Genomic DNA, 27,407 nt, shown 5'->3' on the forward strand with positions numbered 1-27,407 from the left:
TACGCATTCCCAAATGTGCACGTTTCAGTCACTCGCTTGTGTGTATGCGTGTTGAGCTGGTCTTGCTGCAGATGCCGTTCGGAAGGACTGCAGTGAGGTTGAAAGTATATTTCAGCCCAGGTATCAGATCAGAAAGGACAGCTGTGGTAGTGCAGACTGCATCTTCCCTAACTCTGAGTGACACTATGGCCATTAATGCACCTGTGGGGCTACCGCCTCCAATAGCACAGGCATGGTCAGGATTTGCTCCCAGGCCAATACAGTAGAAACATGCTTTACCAGTTTATTTTACACACTAAAACATTTCCATTCCATATTTCATCATGTCAGGCTGCATTTAATAAAGGGTAACAGAAAATACACTCTTTCATTCATCTCTAAACTGAAATTATTTGTATATGGTTTGAAAACCTGTTCCTTTGTTACCTGGGGTAGGTGTGCCAGGTGTGATGTGCTCAGCAGGTGTTCTGCCTCTCTGCTGGGTCTCAGATTCCAACACACTTTTCTGTGATTCTTCCTTTTCTTTCTGCTCTTTCAAAGTTTCCTGTAAATCAGACCTTGATTTACCCCCCTTTTCATCCCCCTTTTTACCCACAATTTGGGAAATCTCATTTCATTGAGAAGTGAGATTACATACTAATATTTTAAAATGTTTTAAGTACATGAAACACTGAAAAATACACATAACGAACATTGAAAAGATCACACTGCGTCCCTCCAGTACTGGAGTTTGGACCCTGCTATGGAGTTTGTGTAAGAACTCTCACCTCCTCCTCCTGCTCATCCTTCCGCTTCTCCTTCTCCGCCTCCTCTTCCTGTGCACTACACACAGTGTGTTTGGTGTCTTTACTCAAAGTCCTATCCGTGGTGTCAGTATCTGCTAAACCACTCTTTGCGTCTGAATTATCTGGGTCTGCAGAGGAGGGCTGGGACTGGGCCAGGCATGAGGATGGGTTCTCTGGTGCTGGATCTGGGGCCAGACTGGATCTGTTGTCTGTGGTCCCCTCCTGATACTTAGAATCTGCAACAGAGATGTTCAGAGACAGACCACAGTCACACTCCCTGGTATAAAAGGTGCAAGGAAGTGGTCCACAATCCTTATCATCCACCCCAAGTCAAATTTTGATAATTGGAATTCATAATAATGATGTGAAAAAGGGTAAACTCATAGCCCATATTTAAAAGGTTTTAAATGAGAAGTCTAAATATTAAATATGCATTCAGCCCATACAACGTATATGCAAGAGGAGGTAGACCCCAGCAGCAGTATAAATTAAGTGCATTAGGGGGTCCAAGGATGTGTCAATTGGAGGAGGCCCACATGGTTAGTGTTGGTATGGATTCCTTGATCCTAGCCTGTGATTGGCCACAAATGGAATTTTTGAATATCGTGATTGAATGAATCTAACAGGCTGGAACAACAGTTCTGTCTCTGAAAACTATATAAACTCATGTATTGAACTTGATATGTTTGAAGACTGTACCCGTACTTCTTCCTGACCGGTCATTTTATAAAAACATCAAATAGAGCTCCTGTTCGGTATCTTTAGCTTCAACACCATCATTTTTGTTACAAAATCCCTACCAGACACTGGCACACTGAAAAGCACTACTGATCCAGGCAGACTGCATCTTCCCGAACTCTGAGTGACACTATGGCCATTAATGCACCTGTGGGGCTACCGGCCTCCGATAGCACAGGCATGGTCAGGATTTGCTCCCAGGCCAATATAGTAGAAACATGCTTTAACAGTTTACTTTATACAATAAAAACATTTCCATTCCATATTTTATCATGTCAGGCTGCATTTATTAAAGGGTAACAGAAAATACACTCTTTCATTAATCTCAAAACTGAAATTATTTGTATATGGTTTGAAAACCTATTCCTTTGTACCTGAGGCAGGTGTGCCAGGTGTGCTGTGCTCAGGAGCTGTTGTGTCTCTCTGCTGGTTTTCAGACTCCAGACTTGTCTGTGATTCTTCATCTTTCAAAGTTTCCTGTAAATCAGACTGTCATTTACCCCCCTTTACCCACAACTTGGGAAATCTAATTTCAATGAGAAGTGAGATTACATGCTGATATTATAAAAAGTTTTAGGTACTTGAAACACTGAAAAATACACACAACGAACACTGAAATGATCACACTGGGACCCTCCAGGACTGGAGTTTGGACCCTGCTCTGGGGTTTGTGTAAGAACTCTCACCTCCTCCTCCTTCTCCTCCTGCTCATCCTTCCCCTTCTCCTTCTCCGGCTCCTCTTCCTGTGCACTACGCACAGTGCCTTTGGTGTCTTTACTCAAAGTCCCATCCATGGTGTCAGTATCTGCTAAACCACTCTCTGCGTCTGACTTATCTGGGTCTGCAGAGGAGGGCTGGGACTGGGCAGGGCATGAGGACGGGTTCTGTGGTGCTGGTTCTGGGGCCAGACTGGATCTGTTGTCTGCGGTCCCCTCCTGATACTTATAATCTGCACCAAAGATGTTCAGAGACAGACCACAGTCACACTCCCTGGTATAAAAGGTGCAAGGAAGTGGTCCACAATCCTTATCATCCACCCCAAGTCAAATTTTGATAATTGGAATTTATAATAATGATGTGAAAAAGGGTAAACTCATAGCCCATATTTAAAAGGTTTTAAATGAGAAGTCTAAATATTAAATATGCATTCAGCCCATACAACGTATTTGCAAGAGGAGGTAGATCCCAGCAGCAGTATAAATTAAGTGCATTAAGGGGTCCAAGGATGTGTCAATTGGAGGAGGTCCACATGGTTAGTGTTGGTATGGATTCCTTGATCCTAGCCTGTGATTGGCCACAAATTGAATTTTTGAATATGGTGATTAAACAAATCTAAAAGGCTGGAACAACAGTTCTATATAAACTCATGTATTGAACTTTATGTTTTTGAAGACTGTACCCGTACTTCTTCCTGACCGGTCATTTTATAAAAACATCAAATAGAGCTCCTGTTCGGTATCTTTAGCTTCAACACCATCATTTTTGTTACAAAATCCCTACCAGACACTGGCACACTGAAAAGCACTACTGATCCAGGCAGACTGCATCTTCCCGAACTCTGAGTGACACTATGGCCATTAATGCACCTGTGGGGCTACGGGCCTCCGATAGCACAGGCATGGTCAGGATTTGCTCCCAGGCCAATATAGTACAAACATGCTTTAACAGTTTACTTTATACAATAAAAACATTTCCATTCCATATTTTATCATGTCAGGCTGCATTTATTAAAGGGTAACAGAAAATACACTCTTTCATTAATCTCAAAACTGAAATTATTTGTATATGGTTTGAAAACCTGTTCCTTTGTACCTGAGGCAGGTGTGCCAGGTGTGCTGTGCTCAGGAGCTGTTGTGTCTCTCTGCTGGTTTTCAGACTCCAGACTTGTCTGTGATTCTTCATCTTTCAAAGTTTCCTGTAAATCAGACTGTCATTTACCCCCCTTTACCCACAACTTGGGAAATCTAATTTCAATGAGAAGTGAGATTACATGCTGATATTATAAAAAAGTTTTAGGTACTTGAAACACTGAAAAATACACACAACGAACACTGAAATGATCACACTGGGACCCTCCAGGACTGGAGTTTGGACCCTGCTCTGGGGTTTGTGTAAGAACTCTCACCTCCTCCTCCTTCTCCTCCTGCTCATCCTTCCCCTTCTCCTTCTCCGGCTCCTCTTCCTGTGCACTACGCACAGTGCCTTTGGTGTCTTTACTCAAAGTCCCATCCATGGTGTCAGTATCTGCTAAACCACTCTTTGCGTCTGACTTATCTGGGTCTGCAGAGGAGGGCTGGGACTGGGCAGGGCATGAGGACGGGTTCTGTGGTGCTGGTTCTGGGGCCAGACTGGATCTGTTGTCTGCGGTCCCCTCCTGATACCCAGAGTCTGCACCAGAGATGTTGTTCAGAGACAGACCACAGTCACACTTCCTGCTATAAGAGGTTCAGAGAAGGGTCCTCAACCCTTAATATCCACCAAAAGTCAAAATTTGATCAAAACTGAGATTACATGATTTTAAAACCAGTTCCTTTGTACCTGGAGCAGGTGTGCCAGGTGTGCTGTGCTCAGGAGCTGTTGTGTCTCTCTGCTGGTTTTCAGACTCCAGACTTGTCTGTGATTCTTCATCTTTCAAAGTTTCCTGTAAATCAGACTGTCATTTACCCCCCTTTACCCACAACTTGGGAAATCTCATTTCACTGAGAAGTGAGATTACATGCTGATATTGTTTTAACAAATTTAATTACACGTTACTGAAAAATGCACACAGAAATATTGCCAGCAGATTGAACAGCTCTGCTAGTTAACCATTTCATCTGAAATAAGCAATAGGGAAATGACTGCATGCATAAACTAATCAAATGGTTGAAAATGAATGCAGTTCAGAAAACTAGCTGCATCTGTCCCCGAATGAATACAAATGAAACCGTTCATGTCCTTGAGATTCAGCTATAGGATTGCTATGAATGCCATGAATAAATGACCTTGAATAATTCAAAGCCATGTTCAAATGGTGTGAATGAAGCTGTACAGAAATAAAGACTGATTGACCAGCCAGGGTGTACCTCTGCCTCATCTTCAGGAGGGCCAGGGTCAGGGTGGCCAAGGCTCTGGGACTGGGTGCTGTCATCAGAGTGGGTGTGGTTATCATTGTGGGTGTGGTTATCAGAATGGACTTGGCTCTCACTGATTAGGTGCTCAGGCCTTTCCTGTTGGTTAGAGTCTAATACAGTGGGTCAAAAGAGCAAACAGAATGGCAGCTGTCACACTACAGGCGGATTCCTCTACACACGATAAAACACTGGCTCTAAATATCTTTCCATTTAGCTGAATGGTTGTAGAAATAAACAATTGACAGTTATTGCCAGCCTGCAGCTTAATAAGGGCCCACAGACAATACACTCTTTTATGAATTTTATTGTGGGTTCAGAAAGTTGGGAACCATGGTTTCACAATACAGGGGAACCCTTACTTCTGTTGAAGGTTTTGGGGGTGGCATTACTCAGCACCTCTTCTTCCATCGCCGTGGAGACGGTGGCAGTGCATTCAGTTCTCGGCTGCAGGTCCAACAGCACAACCCTGTGGACGGAGGCAAAACTGCGGCAGGGTTCTGCTCCAGAAATTCTGACTGCGAGGTCTACTATCAAGTTCCCAGGTACAGAAAGCTCTGTGTGAAAGAAGTATTAGCACTAGCGTTAGCAGATACAGCAGAGAGCAACAGTCTGATTATGTGCATTACTGTGGTGTGCAGGAGTATCTACGCCACTGATTCCAGTGCTTTTCACATCCTGTCACAGCCCCATTCTCCCCAATAAAAGACCTCATAAAATTACACTATAGACTCAGGAGTCTTACAGGCCATAAATAACTAACATAAAAATGTCCCTCACGGCCATGAAAATTAATGCTGTCCCACTTTCAATTCAAATTTGAACCTAGGTGGCACATTTAGATAAAATGTGTACATGAAGCATTAAGATGATCAGCAAAATCTCTCAACAAACTTGCAAAAACCAAACCAAGGGAAATTGACTAATTTTCTTACAGAATACAGGATCCCTCTACACAAGATAAAACACAGGCTCTAAATATATTCCCAAATATCTGCACGGTTGTAGCAGTAAACATTTGACAGTAATATTTCAATCAAGGCTGATTGAGAGTATTGCAGGGATTCCTGCAGCCATATATACTGTAGTCACAGTGACCAGCCTTTGAAAAAAAAAAGAACAGCCACCACAGAACAACACACCCCTAACCGTGGGCAACCACCATGGTCAAAAAACTAACACCTCGTTTTCAAAGAACAGCATACAGCGCTGTGAAAAAGTATTTCCCCCTTCCTGATTTCTACTATTTCATATTTGTCACATTGAATGGTTTCCGATCTTTTGACAAAATGTGATATTGAACAGAAACTGAGTAAACGCAACAGACATTTTAAAATTAATTTTTTATTCATTTTATTATGTCTGGCATAAAGCAAATAGACCATTTCACAGTAAGAACATCATACCAACAGTCAAAAACGGTGGAGGTACTGTGATGGTGCGGGGATGCTTTGCTGCCTTGCGAGCTGGATGACTCGCCATTGTTAAAGGAACCATGAATTCTGTTCTGTAGCAGAAAACTCTTAAGGAGAATGTCCTGCCATCGATCCAAAACCTACCAAATTGTCCAGATTAAAGCAGTTAAAAATTCCTCCACAGCAACATGAAAGACATATCAAATTATAGGACGTGTTTGGTTGTATTTATTGGTGCTAAAGGTGGTGCAATCAGTTATTAAGCTTATGGGTGTTTGATAACTTAATGAAATCATTAAAAAATGTTTTTTGTGTTTACTCAGGTTCCCTTTGTCTAATATTACATTTTCTCTAAATATCGGAGTGACAAATATGCAATAATAGAGGAAATCAGAAAGGGTCAAATACTTTTTCATGGTGCTGTAACATTTGTCATTGATAACAGTCCAATCTCTCACCCCCAAAAAAACCTAAATAATCTTGCTGAGTACACTAGCTATATAAAACATTAGGGCAGTTCATGTAAATATCAGTTACTAAAATCTAATTTCTTCATATAACTGCTACTGCTTTGACTAATTTAGCAAGCTGGACTAAATCAAGCTAGCTAAGTGATGACCTGAAAATGAAGCTAGGGGACCTGGTTGCTAACTAGCTCGTTGGGCTTACCTGTGACAGGTGTCCTTGCAGAGCACAGTCTGTAGCCGCATTCACTGCAGAACTTGTCATTCTGCCCACATTCCCTGTGGCAATGGGGGCAATCCATCCTCCTCTCTCTGGGCAAACATCACAAAATTACAGAATGAAGAACCAAAGCACCCTGCACTAAAGGTAAAAGTGTTAGGATCTGGGGATGGAAGGGGACCACGGATGAAATCAATGGGGCCCATTGGAGATTTGTGTAGATTGCAGAGGGATCTCTGGTGACTTCAGCAAGCTATATGTCAGCTTGGTTTAGAAATCTTGTATTTTTGTTAATAAATGATGGCCATTTCAGTCTTAAATACTGAAGATGCAGGTGTGTTCAGTTCACTGTATTAACTTTGCTGTGTCAGTTCTACTTCTCATTGCCAACCTGAACTTACTATACAAGGCAAAGCAATCTAGTCAAAATCTTTGCGTTAATGATTGTATCTCAGGTAGCCCGGACGTGGAAACTAAATGTCTTCATGTCATCAAAGGAAGGCTCGGAATGATTGAAATGCATTAAATTACATTAATTACATTAGTTACATGAATTACAGTCATTTAGCGGACACCCTAAACCAGAACAACTCAATATACAGGAAAACAAAAGTGAATTCACCTGATCTATTGACTAATAGTGCCAGACCAGACTAACAGGATTTCAAAGCAAATAAGAATATATGTAACATTAAGGATCTACATCTGTAGAGTCCTTGCAATATAATTTTTTGGTCTCGTTATCTCAAGATCATGACATACCTTTTGATCACAAGAAAACTGTGTTTGCCTCCTGATCATGGCTTATTTATTCTTGTGATCATTTTGAGGCGGCTGATCCTGCTGCTGCTAGCAGTATTTGCATGGGTGTGGGTGAGACCAACCTTCTCCAAACAAAAACTTAACATTACCCATTAAGGGCATCACCAATTAGCATATTTTACAAACATTCAGTTTCTACATTTTAGCATTACATTTACATTGAACATTTACATTCACATTTAACATTTATATTTATACATAATCCATGATTTTTCAATGTTGCTTTAATGCAGAACACTACTCTTGTAAAAGTGATTACAATTTGGGACTACAACAAGCATTGTTTCTCCTGATTAATTTTCCTGTTGAACTCAATGGAAAAAATATTCAGGAGAAACAAGTAGATGCTTGTAGTATCTACTGCATATCTGGCAGCAGCATGGTGGTTTGAGGCTCATTTGATACCTTGGACCCTTGATGACATAAAGCCATCTAGCCAACAAATGTGTTCCATACTGTATCAGCATAATTTACAGCTGAATCTAGTCCCACCCCCCAATTCCCATAGAGATCCATTCAAATTATCCATTTTTGTATCGCTTGTAGGACAACCTGAAAATAAGATATCCAGACTCTGATGATGTTGATAGGTCACAGACATCAGGAAGTCATGGCATGCAAATTATATGCAACCATATACAAAACATGACTCTTATATTTGACATTACGTTAATTTGTCTACTGTATAAGTGAATTTCCCTGTTTCAAGCTTTTCCCCAAACAGTTCACTGCAGCAAAAGAAATGAGCAAATAATGGCACAGGAGGTCTCAGGAGTGCATTTGTTTAATTCTTGCTAATTTTCTGAACAATGATTTGTTTTTAAGACCATTAAAGGCTTAATTTTATTTTGCCATTTTGGGCATGGCCCATTTTTTGTGCCCAGGAGTGTAGTCTGCTGCACAGATGAGAGAAAGAGCCTGCAAAAGACAGCCAGATTGGGGAGTTTGCAAATAGTAAATAGTTTGGTGTCCATGCAAAGTTCCCAATGGAAAGAAGGATAACCAAAGTCAATTGAATGATGGAATAGTTTTTAAACTTTACTTTGATATTGTCATTGTTTCATTTTGTTCTTATTAGCATTTTGCTTTGTTGTATTAAGACTTTCATTCAAATAGGTCATTGTGTACTTTGAGACTATATCACTAATTAGCCAGCAAATGTACCAACATCAACGATGACTTCCAACATTCAAAACCTAAATAACCTGAATAGGCAGGTCTGCTTTAAGGCATGAGTTCCAGACCACAGGCCACACGCCACAGAAATTTTGGAATAAGATCAAAAATATCAAACCATATAGCTGCTGGTGGGTGGGGGGGGGGGTGATTAATTAGATTAAACAATAAGTAATAAATACAGATGTAGCCCATGCAGTTAAAAATACTCAACAAAATGAGCTTGATGCGCAGAAGCTGATTCTGACATTGTGAGGGAAATGTGTATGGACCATATGTACCATGGAGGTAAATCTTGAGAAAAGATATAAAAGGCAGGAAATACTGGGGGGTACATATCTTTGGGACCAAATTTCCAGAAGACCAACTTCAGCCAGCAAAACAATATGAGTTGAAGGTGGCTCAACTGGAGAGGATATACGTAGACTTATCTAAAAGGATTTTCAAAGATTCTGTACGGAACAATTGTCAAAGACCTCCATGCCTTCACTAATATCCTAAAATATACAAGATGACTTAATAGTTTCATCTCTGTAAAGGGAGGGCACACAAAGTACTGTGAACAGGAGCCCCATCAGTCACAACAAAATGATTACTTGTTGAAAACAATTTGTATGGGTGTAAAATATAATTTTGAATTATATATTTTTGTGTTTGTGTATAATATATTTTTCATGTTGCTTGTATAGTAAAGCTTTCATAAAGCACAAATAAACTACAGTATTCAAAAAAGCATTTGTAGTCTAAAGTCCTGTTTGTATGTATAATAAACTGTTAATGAAACAGAGGGTGTACTTGTTTCATTCATCCAGCGCATAATCCTGCACGGTCCTGGGCTACAGTGCTGCTCTATAGCAATATCTGTCGATATTAGTTTTGCTTCACTTACCGGGAAAATCTGTTCTGGAATCAGTTTGCGCACAATCTTTTCCGCAGAAGAATAAAGCGAAGCGTGAAGACGCGATCAGAAGCTTTTTCACAGGATGATGCTCTAGACTAGACACTGACACAAGTATTGACTGTCACGAAGTTTTATAGCTTGTAAATCGAAAGTATTATTGTTAGTTTAGTTTGGGCGAGGCTATTAAGGGGGGTATGCTACGATATTACATAGTCTTTTTGTATTAGAGTAATATTCTATTGATATTCTGTTAATACATTATGAGACGTTCCCTCAGGATTTGTTCAATAGGCTAGTTTAGCATTTGGAACTTTACTGATATCAACTGTGGGTCAGTCGATTAATCAATACCTCTGTGAATAGGAATACTTTTCCGAAGAACGTTATCGAACGTATTAGCTACTGAGAACTGATCTGATTGATTAAAAATAGTTAAATACGACATATTCATTTTATGTAACATGAAAGTCCGTTTCTGGCATAATTTGGCACTTTGGGAAAGTCATACCTCTCTAGACATCAAACGTGTCTAATTAGTACAATGAACATTATTTTTGTCGTTCCCGAAATTGAATTGAAGGTTGTAATTAAAACTAGGGCACCGGTAGTGCAGGACCTTGAGAACACAGAGTTGAGCAGTTTTTCTCAGCTGACAGACCTGCCCGGTATCAACAGTTCCATGTCTGTTACTTGTTCTTGAATTCATCTGACAGACCTGTCAGATTAGTTCAGAGCAGACATTGCGATGATCTGCTATTTTTAAAAATCATTTTGATAGAATTATGATACTGGACACCAGAAATGCACAGAGCTACATGCAACATTTACTTTCTTAACGCTCCTGTTACGTTCAGGACTGTATTGCTGCAGCCTGCAGCAAGTCGCCTGGTTTTCCTCAAGCCTGGCACGCAATAGACACGCCTACTGTCGTGAAGAACATCCCGGGTCGTACTGTTGCGCAGGTTCTCCCTCTTTCTACCAATTTTTAAACCGCCGTCATTGTCTTCGGTGACCTTGTTTTATAGTTTCCTCGACCTGATCGATTTAATCAGTTCTTAACAGAATAAGTATCCAAATAGTGTAAAATGTTGCCTTGGTAACTGTTTCGGTGCAGTTGCAATATTTTCCGATGTTTAAATGTCTGTAAATATACTGTAACGTAACATTGTTAGGAAATGCTGCAAATAAAGTGCACTTTATTTCCAAAACCAAATGATGTGAATAAAAAAGCAAATATTGATTCTCCAATATTTCCTATATTACTTTTTTCAAAGTTAACTTACAACATGCATTTCCTTCATCACCTTCCACATCAACTGTAGGCTAATAAGAATAAGGTTGTGTTTTACATGCGTAATGTTTATAGTTGTGGTTCATATTCACACAGTAAAGCCATTATGAATGGAAATAATTAAGTAATTTTATTTAACTTTATTGAAATAATTTTTTAAAGTCTAAGTATATTCTTGTATAATAATAATGTGCATTAATCCATTATTGATGGCAAATGACTCGAAAGAATTGAGGAAATATTGGGTAGCATTGCTTATTTAATTTTGATGAGGCAAGATAGCCTATATTGTTTGTAGTACCGTAACTTGGCGTCATTTTGATATCAATACTTTTAATGGCAGGCCTGGATTTTGGCAGTCTGAATGAATTAGTTATAGACGGTGTATGTCTTGTATGTGTGAGTAACTTGGCGTTGTACGTTGAAAACGTGCTTTTTATGAGATATCATTTCTTTTTGTAAAGCGTTTTATTACGAGAGTGAGAAATACAAAGTGACCCTGTAAGAAACGGTTGTGGATTATGGCTATCCTTGTGTGAATTTGTACAGTCTGATGAGCGTGTACAGTTTAGCAGCTTCGGTTTGCTATACATGTAAAACGGTGGCTGTGACAAAGGGTGCGATGGTGTAAGTGTAAACGCATCAGAAACGCAGGTGAAATATTGCCAGCGTATGTACTCACGGATTTGACGGCCATCCAACGAGCCTTGATTGACAAAAGAATCAGCAAGCCCGTAGAATTGGAGCTCCCTAGGTCGCAACTTGTGTACCCTTCTGTCCTGCTCCGTTGTTTGTTATTTCGTGGAGATTCACTTTTATTGTTTGTAAGGTTTATAAGGAATTTTGATAGGCTTATCTGCAGATAGGAATCGTCTTCACTGTTTTGCTAAGCTAGAACCGGAAAACATGATAGTGGAGAATAGGAGCAGACGCATATGTTCCAGCAGGCTTTGCATATGAGAAAATAACAGTGTGAGAGAAATTAGGATTAAATTATGAAATTGCGTAGTTGAAACAATATGTTTTTAGCAGAATGGGCATGTAGGTGAAGGCTGACATGATCACAGACTATAGTGAGAAGTAAATGAAGTGACCATGAGCGAGCTTATTTTCCTTATTGAACAGTATATATAACAGTCTATATAAAGCATCAGTCTTTAAAGTAGAGGGTTAAGTAACCATTGCACTGATGTGCTTTTTGTCATGTTCAGTAGTAGCAGTTATAATTATGATTGAGTCATGATTTTAAATGTAATGTTTTAATGGGGAGTTGCAGAACGTTTGTATGCGGCTAGATAGAGAACAGGGCGAGGTAACATGAATATAGAAACGTGGTGTTTGCTGATAATAAGGTTTTGTACGGCTGCCAAGTGAAGAAATATAGTTAGTAGAAATGGCAGTGGTGAACTGGTGTAACTTTTTAATAAAAGGAATACATTTTCCGTCATGAAATGCATATGGGTGGCTGTGAGTGAGTTTTGGTAAAGCAAATATAAGCGTAAGAAAATTATCTGCCTGAGGGCGAGGCGGGATTCAATCCTTTAACCGGAGGTTTACCAATCTGTGACTTTGTTAGTGCAGCACCATGACATAACTATGCAATGCGTGAAATATCATTAGCAAACCTGTCTGTAGTTTTAAAGAAGAACACAGGCCAGTAAGCACAGAAGAGCTCCCGTTGAATTTTGCAATATTGTAGCCGGTTAATAACTGAACGTGCAGACTGTACGTCATAATGCAGTGTATACGTTCAGTGAACGGCGGGTAGATATGATGCAAAAGCAATAATTGAGAAGTAGTAGACAATTATTAGTGAGGGTAAAAGCAGGTTAAAGAAACGTATTCCTAGCTGGGCTTGAACCTAGGACCCCATGTTCCCAAGACTGTAACCTTGCCCACTAGGCCACAGGCAGACTAACTGTTTGAACTGGAAATGTTTCAGAGCAAAAAGGTATGGGTATTTTGCATGTGTATGCAAGTTTTTGATTGGGTCGTGTAGGTGAAGATTTGGCTGGTGTCGGTAAAATGTCCAATGGGGAGACGTTGTTAGTGGGATAGGCGGCAGAAAAAATAAGAATGAGAAGAAGAAAGAGAAGAAGGAGAAAACGCAAAATCCCCTTAGTTTGGGGCTTTATTGTGTGGACATGTGAAGTTGTTTAAGAAATCTGTCTGTTGAAATGGGGTAAGAATGTACAGAATTAATGTTTTTAAGAGCTGAGTGTCTGTGGCTGTTGTGGTTATTTCTGTGGGGAACCCTGAAAAGTGCCAAACTCTTGGTGCTGTATAGGTATGGGGCATGCCCCTGCCAAGGCGTAACTTGGCGGGATGGCATACCTGCCATCCCAATATTGTTATATTGTCAAGAAAGGAAGTGTATGATTTGTGGCTTTAATTAGTAGCCTAAGAGAAGACCCAGTCTTTCAGCAGCGTCAGTAGGTGAGCCTATAGGGCTCCATTACCTGATCTGTCTCCATTATAACATAAGGAGCTGATAGATATAATCGTATGGCAAAATTCATAAGTAGGCTAATGTAAATAAAATAACATTATTAAAAGAACATTATAACATTGATATCTGAAATGGACATGGGGAGCCAAGTCTACGTTACTACTGACATCCAAGTAGATTGTATGCCTGTACAAATCAGCTACCTATCACCTGGTAGCGCGATTCCTAAGTCCCGTAACACCCCCCTCCCCTCGCTCTTTTCCCCCTCCAGATCTACACTGATCTCATACATGGCCTCTCTGGAATCCAACTGACGGAAATCCGTTGTAGCGACGGAGAATTTGAATCCCTGCACACTTGCATGCAATTTCTTCTTCTTGATTGAGGGCATCATTGTGGGGAGGATTTGATGGAGGATTTTGGGAGTTTGATGTGAGGCGTTTTTGTGTATTGATCTTTTGTCACACCAGTGCCTTATATGACGTACGAAATCGTGAGAGTCTGCGTGTGTGACTTTACTTCCACGTGCTGCGGTTTCAGGCGGGACTTTGGCTGGAGCAGGACCAGATTCCAGCACTGTGATGGCCCTCACAATGAATGCAGCGGGTGGGGCTTTAGGAAGGTGCCGTCTTCTGTGTGTGTGTGCGTGAGTGAGTGTGTTTATTTTTTTCTTTTTTATTTATTTAATCATTATTTACCCAGGGTAGGTTCACTGAGCACTGATGCTCTTTTGCAGGAACGCCCTGCTTCACACGCATACACATTCACACCTGGGAGCTGCCCAGTACAACCACATCCTCTATCGTTGCCCACTGAGCAGCTCCACTGGAGGGAGAAAACATTTTTTAGCCAATTAAATCAGGGGATGATTACGTGGCAAGGTTTTGTGAGATCCAGATCTTGGATTTTAGCCAGGACACCAGGGAACCACCTTTAATGACCACAGTGAGTATGGACCTCGGTTTAAAGTCTTATCCGAAAGACGGCATCTCCTACAGCACAGTGTCCCCGTCACTGCACTGGGGCATTGGGGTTTATTTGACCAGAGGGAAGATTGCCCCCTGCTGGCCCACCAACACCACTTCCAGCAGCAACTCAGTATTCCCTGGTGGTCTCCCAACCAAGTACTAACCAAGCCCACACCTGCTTAGCTTCAGCCAGTCGGCAAGAGCAGAGTGCGTGGTGGTATGAGTGAGTGAGTGAATGAGTGAGTGTGAGTGTGTGTGTGTGTGTGTGTGCACGAGTGAGTGAGTGTGTGTGCATGCGTGTGTGCGAGTGAGTGTGTGTGTTTGTGTGTGTGCGTGTGAGTGAGTGAATGAGTGTGTGTGTATGGCTTTCTGATCAGGAATTTAAATATCTCTCTGTGAATCACCCTACCATACCTGTACTATATGCATTGCCTAAAATTCATAAATCCCTTGAAGATCCTCCTTTGAGGCCGATAGTATCAGGCATCGGCTCCCTTGCTGAGAACATTTCTCGTTTTGTGGACTTTCATATTTACACCATAGTTAAGCTATTACCATCATACTTGAAAGACACTACAGATTCTTTAGTGAATTTACAAGCATTGACAATCATAGATAAAGGTGACTTCTTAGTTACATTAGATGTTGGTTCTCTATACACCTCCATAACTACTAATACTGGCCTGGAGGCTGAGATTGTTCTTGGGAAAATTTGAACTTCATTATATTTATGAGAACAATCCTTACATAAGTTCTCTTAAATATTGGACAAGGTATATTGATGATTGTTTTATGATGTGGAACGATTCAGAAATTAAGCTGATGGAATTTGTTAATTACATTAATTAAAAACTACCATCTCTTTCCTTTTCAGTTGAGAAGAGCCCTGAAGCTATTCACTTCCTGGATGTCTTAGTCACTAAAAAAGGCAATTCCCTTAGTACTACGGTATATAGAAGGCCCACTGACAAGAATACTATTTTGGCAGCTGACAGTTATCACCCATTACCATTAAAGAAAGGGTTACCTGTGAGTCAGTTACATAGGCTTCCCCATATCTCTGACACTGAAGAAGAATACGACAAACAATCAGAGCTCCTCATTGAGACATTCTCTGTGAACTATTTTCTGACTTACAATGACTGTTCTAACAAAATTAGATCTATCGTAAACAAGCAATGGCATATTTTGTCCTCAGACAACTCCTTAAATACAGCATTTCAGAGCCATTCCATTTACTTATAAAAGCGCAAGACATTTGGCTAATATGCTACTAAAGTCAGACGTAGTTAAAGAGAAAAAAAACAAGCTTTTATAACTGGTTGTTTCCCTTGCAGGAGCTGTGCATCTTGTAGGAACATGATGAAAGGACATCATTTTTTGTCCCCAAACATCCAGATCTCCACAACCCTAATAGCAAAGCGCTCTACACACTAATCCCACACAACCATAATAGCAAAGCGCTCTACACACTGATCCCACACAACCCTATTAGCAAAGCACTCTACAAACTAATCCCACATAACTCTAATAGCAAAGAGCTCTACAAACTAATCCCACACAACCCTAATAGCAAAGCACTCTACAAACTAATCCCACACAACCCTAATAGCAAAGAGCTCTACAAACTAATCCCACACAACCCTAATAGCAAAGCACTCTACAAACTAATCCCACACAACCCTAATAGCAAAGCACTCTACAAACTAATCCCACACAACCCTAATAGCAAAGCACTCTACAAACTAATCCCACACAACCCTAATAGCAAAGAGCTCTACACACTAATCCCACACAACTCTAATAGCAAAGAGCTCTACACACTTATCCCAAATAATCCTAATAACAGCCAGTTTGTCTCTCAAATCCAGAAGCTGTAGTTAGCACATGAACAGTATGTGTGCGTGTGTGTGTGTGTGTGCGTATCTGCCTGCAAAACCTTGCAGATAGTCAAAAACTCGATCTGTACACTGTTCTTACAATCTGCTGCATTTTCAGTCACCATTCTGTACCACCGGGTCAAATTTGAACAGTACAGTATCTTTAAATGGTGTGGCCTATCAACATCAGTCCAGTGTCGGACTCACCCAAGGGTCTTTCTCTCCCCTCCTGCTCGGGTAAGGACAGAGGGCATGGCAGTATGACTGAAGTTGCCAAGATGTCTGCCAAACATTTAACTCATTGCACTTACATGATAAACTGCATAATGTTCTTAACTAAAAGAAGAGTACAAACAGTGTGCTCCAAATGCACCTTTTATTTTCATTCATTTGGATAATTGTAGTTACCTTCATTTTCAGGTCAAATCAGACTTTCGTAACGGGCCGCAAGGTGAGCACCTGGCTGCCTGTCTGAGGGTCTCCATCAATGGCCCGAGCCCAGAGGAGTTTAATTACAAAAGGGCATTAGAACTGTTTTTCTCAAAGCCCAAGTATATATTGATTTTCAGAGAAAAAGAGGTACAATACAAATGGCAGCTACAAAAGGCAATGAGAGTTGATGAATACCATGTCCTCTACCTATAAGATAAATCATAAATCAGTATTAAAGGCCCCCACGCATGAAATATGGACTTTTGTGTTTATGTGTTGACCAATGTGTTTATGATTAAATTGTTTTACTAGAGCACAAAATTGTTTACAAGAGCACAAAGTTCTTCATAGATCTAGCCTCTTAATTTTGCTCTCAAAGTGCACCAGATGGATGCATGTAACTTTAAAATGTACAAAATTATCTTCCGGGGGACCATGCCCCCGGACCCCCCTAGAGGGTCCGAGGTCCACCCACCCTAGTCTCACAAAATCCTGTGGGAAACACTGAAAACTCATCTCTTCTGGAATTTCCATTGATCATGGCATTGTGTGCTTGTCAAAACTTTGCGGTGCCTCCCCCACCCTCCCCCAGCCCAGTGCCTCCCCCACCCTCCCCCAGCCCAGTGCTTCCCCCACCCTCCCCCAGCCCAGTGCCTCCCCCAGCCTCCCCCAGCCCAGTGACTCCCCCAACTTCCCCCAGCCCAGTGCCTCCCCCAGCCTCCCCCAGCCCAGTGACTCCCCCAGCCTCCCCCAGCCCAGTGACTCCCCCACCCTCCCCCAGCCCAGTGCCTCCCCCAGCCTCCCCCAGCCCAGTGACTCCCCCAGCCTCCCCCAGCCCAGTGCTTCCCCCAGCCTCCCCCAACCCAGTGCCTCCCCCAGCCCAGTGACTCCCCCAGCCCAGTGCCTCCCCCAGCCCAGTGACTCCCCCAGCCCAGTGTCTCCCCCAGCCCAGTGCCTCCCCCAACCTCCCCCAGCCCAGTGCTTCCCCCAACCTCCCCTAGCCCAGTGCTTCCCCCAGCCTCCCCCAGCCCAGTGACTCCCCCAACCTCCCCCAGCCCAGTGCTTCCCCCAACCTCCCCTAGCCCAGTGCTTCCCCCAGCCTCCCCCAGCCCAGTGACTCCCCCAGCCCAGTGTCTCCCCCACCCTCCCCCAGCCCAGTGCTTCCCCCAGCCCAGTGCTTCCCCCAACCTCCCCCAGCCCAGTGCTTCCCCCAACCTCCCCCAGCCCAGTGCTTCCCCCAACCTCCCCCAGCTCAGTGCTTCCCCCAACCTCCCCTAGCCCAGTGCTTCCCCCAGCCTCCCCCAACCCAGTGCCTCCCCCAGCCCAGTGACTCCCCCAGCCCAGTGTCTCCCCCAGCCCAGTGCCTCCCCCAGCCCAGTGCCTCCCCCAGCCCAGTGTCTCCCCCAGCCCAGTGCCTCCCCCAGCCCAGTGCCTCCCCCAGCCCAGTGCTTCCCCCAACCTCCCCCAGCCCAGTGCTTCCCCCAGCCCAGTGACTCCCCCAGCCCAGTGCTTCCCCCAGCCCAGTGCCTCCCCCACCCTCTCCCAGCCCAGTGCTTCCCCCAACCTCCCCTAGCCCAGTGCCTCCCCCAGCCCAGTGCTTCCCCCAACCTCCCCTACCCCAGTGCTTCCCCCAGCCCAGTGACTGCCCCAACCTCCCCCAGCCCAGTGCTTCCCCCAGCCCAGTGCCTCCCCCACCCTCCCCCAGCCCAGTGCCTCCCCCAGCCCAGTATCTCCCCCAACCTCCTCCAGCCCAGTGCTTCCCCCAGCCAATGTCTTCCCCCGCCCACTGATGTTTTTGGTTATAGTTTGAAGATTATTTTTTTAAATAATCATAGCTCAGGAGGTAAGAGCGGTTGTCTGGCAGTCGGAGGGTTGCCGGTTCGATCCCCACCCTGGGCGTGTCGAAGTGTCCCTGAGCAAGACACTTAACCCCTAACTGCTCTGGTGATTGAGAGGCATCAATTGTAAAGCGCTTTGGATAAACACTATATAAATGCAGTCCATTTACCATTTAAATAGCAGTTAATACTGATCATTAACACTTGCCACAAAGTACTTGACACCTAGTTGCATGATTTATTACTTGAAATTGCATTGTGTGCATTTATAAATCAACATTGCTCCCACACTTTGTGGAATTTTTTGCAATTAATTATCAGGTATTGCTTCAAAGAATTCCACTATTTAATTCATTACATAATGCTTTAGGCACCTAATGCTTAGCGCTTATTGTCCTGGGTGGTAGAATTACTGTGTTCTCTGTTGTAATAGTGCATGTTAAAATGTGCTGGGTGGTAGATTTACTGCATTCTCTGTTGTAATAGTGCATATTAAATGTTCTGGGTGGTAGATTTACTGCATTCTCTGTTGTAATAGTGCATATTAAATGTTCTGGGTGGTAGATTTACTGCATTCTCTGTTGTAATAGTGCATATTAAATGTGCTGGGTGGTAGATTTACTGCATTCTCTGTTGTAACAGTGCACATTAAATGTGCTGGGTGGTAATTTACTCCATTCTCGGTTATAATAGTGCACATTAAATGTGCTGGGTGGTAGATTTACTCCATTCTTTGTTGCAATAGTGCATATCATATGTTCTGGGTGGAAGATTTATTGCATTCTCTGTTGGAGTTCACAGGATCTGGTTTCTTGTAAATAGTGGAAATCTCTTCAGAAGAAACTGGTGCCATTGAGAGGAGATGATGTTCTTTTTTAGGTTTTTTGTTTTTTTTAAATGTGTGTTTAAACTGCATGGGTGGGCCTGTGATAGTCTGCTGCAGGTTAGCCTGAGCTCACCTGCCTTTTGCTTCGGGCCCACCTGGACAGGAGTCACCTCTTTAGCTTCTGTGAGCTTCATCACCCTTTTCCTGTCCCCTGATTGAATGATCTGGGTTTGATTGGAAACACTTTCCTCCACTTTGTGAAGAGGCTGCTGGATATACAAGTATGAGTGATTATGCGTTCGCTTTGTAGTTCTGAAATGTGTGAAGACCGTGGAACCTGATGAACGTCTTGGAGCAGCATTTGGTGTCCCTCAGTTTGTTGGAAAAACAGTGTGGTGCACCCTGGGTAAATTTCTGCTTTGATCTAATTTTTTGTCAATTTTTAAACGGCTGACTCAACTAACTCCTGCCCCCATAATGTGTTGAGTCCTGGGGTTGCACACCCTGTCTTTGACTCAATGTGGACAGACTCCAGTGACTGAGTCCTGATGTAAATCCTGGTTGATTGTAAGACTAGAGGGTTCAAGCTTTCATCTTTATGTCCCTTTCATTGATAAATGGATAGGTTTTTTTTTTTCCAGTGCAGGTAATTACATTTGACACAAGTGTAAATAGTGTATTTTCAGCTACCTGAGACAGAAGGTAAAGCCAGCAACAGTGATGTGATGTTAAATTGATTTATTGCCATCTAGTGGTAGAATGAAGATACTGCCATTGCCTGCAGGCAGCTCAGTTGTTCAGGCAGTGAAGAAAATAAGGGACTTTTCGTCAAATTCAGATGAAATCAAACATTTATTTTGAATGTGATTATGCCATTTGTGCAAGTAATAAAATGCTTAAACATGTAGTGAAATACATCAATTTTACTAAATGCAAAGAAGCAAAACAAATTTTGAATCCAGCATTCTAAAAAAGAAAAATAAACAGTCATCATGAAAGCTATAAGGGCGGCACAGTGGTGCAGTCCTGGGTTCGAATCCCTGGGCCTTTCTGTGTGGAGTTTGTATGTCCTTCCACAGTCCAAAGACATGTCAGCAGGCTAACTGGAGACTCTAAATTGCCCATAGGGATGAGTGGATGGTGTGTATGGCACCATCCACTCATCCCTATGGGCAATTCCCAATGCATGCTGGGATAGGCTCCAGCAGCCCCTGCGTTTCTGACCAGGATAAGCAGGTATAGGTAATTGGTTGATGGATGGCATTTTTGTGCCTCAAAGGTCAAATTTCTTTTTTTCCAGGAACAGTGAATTTCTATATTAAGGCTTATGATGTGATAACAACAATCCTTTTAACATTGTAACAAGAAATCATGCGTTTAAACTATTTGAAGAATATGAATGGATGAAACCTATGCTATTGTGTAAACAGATTATCGAGGCACTTAATAATGTATGACTTCAAACAGCCAAGCTAGCAGTGATGAAGAGCTGATAATATTACCAATAATACATGAAGGTTATGTGCTTTATTAATAGAAAAGACTTATTATAGGAAGCATAGGGAAAAAAAAATGTAATTTATATTTTTGTTAAAAGTATTCTTTTTGATATAGAGAAGGTCACAAAATTAAACAATCTTAAAATATCTCAGCCTAGATACCGTCCCTGATTATGCATCCAAGCAATGGAATAATGAATAAATCTCAGCCATGCTCAGACAGTGTGTATAGATAAAAGCTGCATAGGTTCTGATAGAGGTAACATTACCTTTTAGCATGTATATGGTTTTATATGTATAATGACTGGATGAGGGTATTACCTGTATATGAGTATCAGCTCAGTGAAGGCTGCAAAAATGCAGTAATGTGTGCATCAGTGATTATCTCTCTTTCTTAACATCAGTGATGATTTAATTTAATGCTCCCTTTTTGAAATGTGTTTTATTTCTTTGTATTTTCATTTTTAACCTATAGCTTTTTCTTGCATAGGATTAAACTTGGTTTTGGCACTTTTCGTGATTAGCCATGATATGAGTGAGTAGACTATTAATTAATGCCACTTAGAAAGTAAATTTTCAACCTGACTGATACCGGGACCATATAATCCTTTTTATTTAATCTCCTTCTGTTTTCATCTGGAAGGATTCCTCCAGGCTTTTCATGGCTTTGTCTTGGGTTATATCTCTCCAAACGTGGGGAATGTCTGCAGGCTTAGCGTCATATTCCTTGGCAAACTGCTCATTAAACCTGTTGAAGACGTACTTCCAGTAGTCTGAGGACTGGATGCTGGTGTCAGGCTGGATGCGCCAGTCAGGGTAAATGCTCTGATAGTCCTTGTATGGATGCCATTTCCCCTCTGTTTCACTTGACCTGAATTTTCTCTCACTGGCAACACTGGAGGAGCAGGTATTAATCAGTAATTCAGAGGATTCCTCATATCTGTAACCCCCGATCCCCTGAGGACGGTGAATGGAAGCAAAGTGCTCTGTGTGGTTCTTGCCGCCTGCTTCACACGGGGTCATGCAGAAGGGACACTGCCTCCCACAGCCAAACACCCTGTTAAACAGCTCCTTCTGTGGCTGTAAGGCCAGTGAGGTCAGCCTGGCCCTCACATCCCCATCTCTCTGAAACTCTTTAGTAATGGCCTGCTCCATTTCATCCACAAGCACCTTCAGACACTGGGAAAAGTCTTCTGGCTTGGCAGTGTTTAAGGCCAGGACCACTTCAAGGGGGTCTTTGGGGATGATGAGCTCCTGTAGGTCACTACAGATATCCTGGATGAACTGCTGAATGTTTCGGTCCTCTTTACCCCCTTCTGTCACTCTTTCATTGGCCTTCATCACTGCATTCTTAATGGCTTCCTTTAATCTTTTTACCATCCTCTTCAGGCACTTAACCTCAATGTTCCTGAGACCATCTCCCTCTGTGAACTGCTGTACCACCTGCTTGGATATCCAGTCCTGCACAAAGGCGTCATAATTACTTATGTAATTCTCAAAGTTCTCAAAGTCATCTTCTGAAAGCAGCTGCTTGAGAATTGAGAACTGGAAGAAGGATTGAGTGCTGAAATCCTTGGCTTTCTGCCCTGCCAACACTTCATCCACAAGGTCAGGGCCCAGAGACTTGGTGATGTATTCCTTCACTGCAGGTGCAAGACAGTTTTTGGTGAACTCCTCTGCTTTCTTCTGACACTGGTCTCTTTTATTGAACAGGTTCTTAAAGTCAGTGCAGTACTGTTGCTTGGACTGCTCCAGACAGTGACGGGGATCATTTGCACGGATAAAATCCAAATGCATTTTTTGAAACTCCCGTGCTGCATGTCCACAGATGTGGATCTTCAACTTGGCCTGAAACTCAGCACTTGTTTCCAGATCCCTGTGCCTGTCCAGGTGTTCATCTATCATGCAAAACAAGTCAATCATGCATGTGTTATGGTAATCAGACCTTGTTCTCACTTTCTCTTCCACAAACTTCCTGCTGCACTCAATGATGTGATCAGCCATCTTTTGTGTCTTTATCTTCTGCTCCTTGTCAAAAGATTTGTTCCATATCTTTTTAAGCATTCCTTTACTCTTCACTTTGAATGGCTCCATTCCACATTCAGACAAGTCACCCACCGTGGACAGCACTTCACGTACTGAGCTGCCTTTTTTTTCTAAGTTAACCCACAGCTGGTGTTGGATATCTTTGACAATATCTCGGGTTTCCAGGCCACGGAACTGCAAGTCGGCCACAGTTTCATTCCACATCTTCTCAAATTCAGTCTCCAGCTCTTGCTCTGACAGATCTTTACTTTTCCTGCATTTCTCAATCAGGTCCAGCACCTTCTGCTCCATTACAGCTGTATGATTTCTCTTGATTGTCTCTAACCTGATCATACCCTCTCTAATCTCCACTGTGGCATCTAGTCTGTTTTTAACAGAGTTCTCTGTCTCCATCCGGATGGCTTTGGCTGTGTTGATGAATTCCTGCTTGTACTTCTCTACCAAGTGAACGTGTCCCTGTGGTCTATCATAGAATTCAGTGAGTTTGTCCAAAATGAGCTTTTCCCCTTTGTCCAGTTCTACAGAGGCCTCATTTTTCAGGCTGCGCTTCAAGTTATCCACATCGGAGGATGGCTGAATCTGCGCTGCTATTGTGCCAAAGTTTGACACCCTTGTCTCAGAATTGCTTAACCAAGAGTACATGTTCTTCCTGAACTCCCACTCCAATTTGTTAAACTCAGTGCAAAGCTGAGTATAAGCTTCAGCCACCAGGCTGTTGCGGAAACTGAAGATGAAGTTCTCATACTTCACTGCGCTCCACAAACTCTTGGTCCATTCAAGAAACTCACTGAATGTGTGTGGTGAGCTCTTTCCAGATTTGTATTCCTTAAAATGCTCAATCACACTCCTCTTGAACAGATTTACAGACTCACTGTAGCCAGCATTCACCGGTGCCATGGGAGGGATGCCATGCCAGAGCCCAGGGATGTACCAGGTGTTTCTCTCTGGATCATACTCCATGACATCAGTAAATTTGTAGTCGTTTCCCCTCTTTTCCATCTTAGCTGCTGCTTGGGTCATCTCATTCAGCTGCTCGAGCAGAAGCTTCCTTTCCCTCAAGTTATTTTCATGGGCAGAGACATCTGGGACATTCTGGTGCACTAACTGACAGCAGGGTTTTCTACCAACTTCTTTCATGCGCAGGAAGGCATGCACCACAATCTGCAGGATGTCCTTCATCTCTGTGCAGTTCTCCATGGCGATGTTGATGACTGTGATGTCACTCAGCCCCACCACCAGAGTGGCCAGTTCATTATCATGCTCATAACTGTCATCCAGCTGGGCCAGCTCTGGTGACTTCAACCCTTCAGTGTCAATAACCATGATGTAATCACACCCAAGCTGCTCTTTAAAGTCCTCTTTCACTCTGATGAGGAGCATGAAGGCCCCTCTCGTGCACCTGCCACTACTGACGGCAAACTGGACCCCGAACATGGTGTTCAGGAGGGTGGACTTCCCAGTGCTCTGCACCCCCAGTACAGTCACCACCCGGATCTTACAGTCATACTGTGTTAGTTGATTGAGTTCCTTCAGAACCTGAGTCACCCACTGCAGTGGAATGTTGGATGCATCTCCATCCACCAGCTCCAGAGGAAAGCCTTCCTGCAGCAGCTCGGCAGCCAGACGTGGCAGGTCCTGAATGTCAGGGATGGGCCCTTTGGAGAGTGAGCAGGCTGATTCGTACAGCTGACCCATTTCCCGCAAGAAGTGCTCTGTCCCCAGAGAAGAACTGGAGATCTCCCTGTCCAACTGTGCAATGCGCTCCTTGTCTTCCTCAGAATTCTGACACTGTTCCTTGTACTCCGCCCGAAGGCGTGGAAGGCATTTGCGTGACAGGTTGTCCAGGTTGATCCTCATCCACTTGAGGAAATACTTGCGCTCCTCTGTGGAACCAGACATTGCGGAGATGAAACGGGACATAGAATCTGAGATTTTGTGAGCCCTCTGCTGTGCTCTGAGCTTCTGCTTCCGATCTGCAAGCTCATTCCTGTAAACTTCTATATTTTTATTCCCAGCATTTTTCATCCTGCACTCTTCCCTCTCCAGTTTGGCCAGCTGTTTCCATGCAGTCCCTTGCAAGGGCAGCTCTTTCTCCTTGAAGCTTGGTATATCAGAAATCCTTTCTGTGATTTCATCAGCCTTCTGCTTACCATTCTTACAGCAGTCATAATCTTCATCAACCTGGATCCCAACTTTATGGGCAACAGCAGACATCCCTTCAACACTCATTTTGACCACGTTTCCCTTTAAAATGTCAGCCATAGCTGAACGCAAGTAACTCACAAATTCTGCATCGTTCATCTGCGAACCCTTTATGATTATGTTACTGGGTTTTATCTGTAACTCAGGAACACATTTCCTGAAGCCATCCTTATTGAAGCTCTTGCTCTGTGAATTGATGATCCAGTACAAACGAGCCTGAAGTTGCTTGGAGTCCAAAATTTTGTAATCAAATCCAAAATCATCACAAAACACAAATATGGCAGCAGAGGTTTGGCAGAGGAAATCGTATTGAGTTTCAAAGTCCCTGAGGTCCCCACGGAGGTTAGCTATAGCCAGTGGCTCAGAGAAGATGTCAATGTTTCTCTTCCCACTGGGCAGATACCAGCTGATCTCCACCAGCCCGTTGGAAATCCTCCTTGGGGTGTTACCGCACTCCATGTTTCCGTGAACAAAGGTTTCGTGGTGCTCCTGAGGGCTACTGAGAAGCTGGTTCAGAATGTGAGACTTGGACAAGCTGCTGTTTCCCAGCCTCACAAAAGAGATCATGGGGAGCTCAGAGAGAACAATGCACTCCTCTACAAACCCTTTTTGGTCTGTTAAAGAGTGCGGCTTGTACTTTTTCACAATATCCCTCATGGCCCAGAGCATTAAAGTGCACTGCTGTGTGTCACATTTAGGAAGCAGCAGAGGCACAGAGAACTGGCACATGGACATTTTCAAAACAATCTCCTGCTGGAGAAAGCCGTCTGAGCAGAGAAACACAGCAGTTATGAGGTCCAGGGGGCTGACTCTGTTGCTGCGGCCCTGTGGATTGCACAGGGTGTCCATTAAGCTGTCCAGGTTTTGGGAAGTCATGTCCTGTTTTGAGGCGCACCTCACACTCCTAGCAGTCACATTCACCATCATCAACCTCCTCAGGAAACACCACGGCAGAGATTTCAGAGACTGGATGCTTTCATCAGTTAAAGTCTCTCCATCAATCAACAGCACCTTGCTCAGAGTCAGCTTGTTCTTCAGGTGGTGTTTCAGTCCCAAGTCACTCAACAGCTCATCCAGACTAGTTCCTGTCATTGCGATGGAAGCTATGTTAGTCCATGAATGTACAGAGACAAACAATCTATTTAAATTCTTAATCCACAAAAACCACATGATTGGTATTCATAATAATGAAAGGGTAAACGCATAGCCCCGTATTTAAGAGATTTTAAATCACAAGTCAAAATACTAAATACGCATTCCCAAATGTGCACGTTTCAGTCACTCACTTGTGTGCACGCGTGTTGAGCTGGTCTTGCTGCAGATGCCATTCGGAAGGACTGCAGTGAGGTTGAAAGTATATTTCAGCCCAGGTATCAGATCAGAAAGGACAGCTGTGGTAGTGCAGACTGCATCTTCCCTAACTCTGAGTGACACTATGGCCATTAATGCACCTGTGGGGCTACCGCCCTCCGATAGCACAGGCATGGTCAGGATTTGCTCCCAGGCCAATACAGTAGAAAGATGCTTTAACAGTCTATTTTACACACTAAAAACATTTTCATTCCATATTTTATAATGTCAGGCTGCTTTTAATAAAGGCTAACAGAAAATATACTCTTTCATCGATCTCTAAACTGAAATTATTTGTATAGGGTTTGAAAACCTGTTCCTTTGTACCTGGGGCAGGTGTGTCAGGTGTCATGTGCTCAGCAGGTGTTGTGTCTGTCTGCTGGTTCTCAGACTCCAACAGACTTGTATGTGATTCGTCCGTTTCTTTCTGCTCTTTCAAAGTTTCCTGTAAATCAGACTTAAATTACCCCCCTTTTCATCCCCTTTTACCTACTATTTGGGAAATCTTATTTCACTGAGAAGTGAGATTACATGCTGATATTTTTTTTAATTAAGTACATGAAACACTGAAAAGATCCCACTGCGTCCCTCCTGGACTGGAGTTTGGACCCTGCTCTGGGGTTAGTGTAAGAACTCTCACCTCCTTCTCCTCCTTTGTAGTACACACAGTGTCTTTGGTGTCTTTACTCAAAGTCCCGTCCATGGTGTCAGTATCTGCTAAACCACTCTTTGCGTCTGACTTATCTGGGTCTGCAGAGGAGGGCTGGGACTGGGCCAGGCATGAGGATGGGTCCTCTGGTGCTGGTTCTCGCCCCAGACCGGATCTGTTGTCTGTGGTCTCCTCCTGATGCCCAGAATCTGCTGCAGAGATGTTCAGAGACAGAGACCAGTCACACTCCCTGGTATATGAGGTCCAAGGAAGGGTCCCCAACCCACATCATACACCATAAGTCCAACTTTTATAATTGGAAATCATAATAATGATGTGAAAAAGG

General features: G+C 43.0%; 3 protein-coding genes across 4 annotated transcripts in view; all 3 read right to left on the minus strand.

The window, feature by feature from the left end:
- LOC118231726 (interferon-induced very large GTPase 1-like) overlaps nucleotides 1-118 on the minus strand; it is a 53,155-nt gene extending 53,037 nt beyond the window's left edge. Inside the window, exon 1 of the mRNA XM_035425851.1 lies at nucleotides 37-118. The gene's annotated coding sequence lies outside the window, so the exon portion shown is untranslated. The remainder of the gene's footprint in view (nucleotides 1-36) is intronic.
- The window catches only part of LOC118231724 (titin-like), a 237,812-nt gene that overhangs the window by 192,316 nt on the left and 18,089 nt on the right, over nucleotides 1-27,407 (minus strand). Inside the window, exon 1 of one of the 2 annotated variants that reach the window (XM_035425849.1) lies at nucleotides 5,051-5,128. The exons of the other annotated variant lie outside the window; for it this stretch is intronic. The gene's annotated coding sequence lies outside the window, so the exon portion shown is untranslated. Of the gene's footprint in view, nucleotides 1-5,050; nucleotides 5,129-27,407 lie in introns of those variants that run through there. 2 annotated transcript variants of the gene reach the window in all.
- Nucleotides 20,224-27,262, minus strand: LOC118231727 (interferon-induced very large GTPase 1-like). The gene is made up of 4 exons (XM_035425853.1): nucleotides 27,053-27,262; nucleotides 26,740-26,857; nucleotides 26,349-26,399; nucleotides 20,224-26,147 (listed from the first exon to the last, which is right to left on the minus strand). Exons 1-4 carry the CDS (start codon nucleotides 27,113-27,115, stop codon nucleotides 21,430-21,432), a joined length of 4,950 nt encoding a protein of 1,649 aa, XP_035281744.1. The 5' UTR covers nucleotides 27,116-27,262; the 3' UTR covers nucleotides 20,224-21,429.

The sequence above is a fragment of the Anguilla anguilla genome, chromosome 7 (assembly GCF_013347855.1).
Source record: "Anguilla anguilla isolate fAngAng1 chromosome 7, fAngAng1.pri, whole genome shotgun sequence".
NCBI classification, from domain to species: Eukaryota; Metazoa; Chordata; class Actinopteri; order Anguilliformes; family Anguillidae; genus Anguilla; species Anguilla anguilla.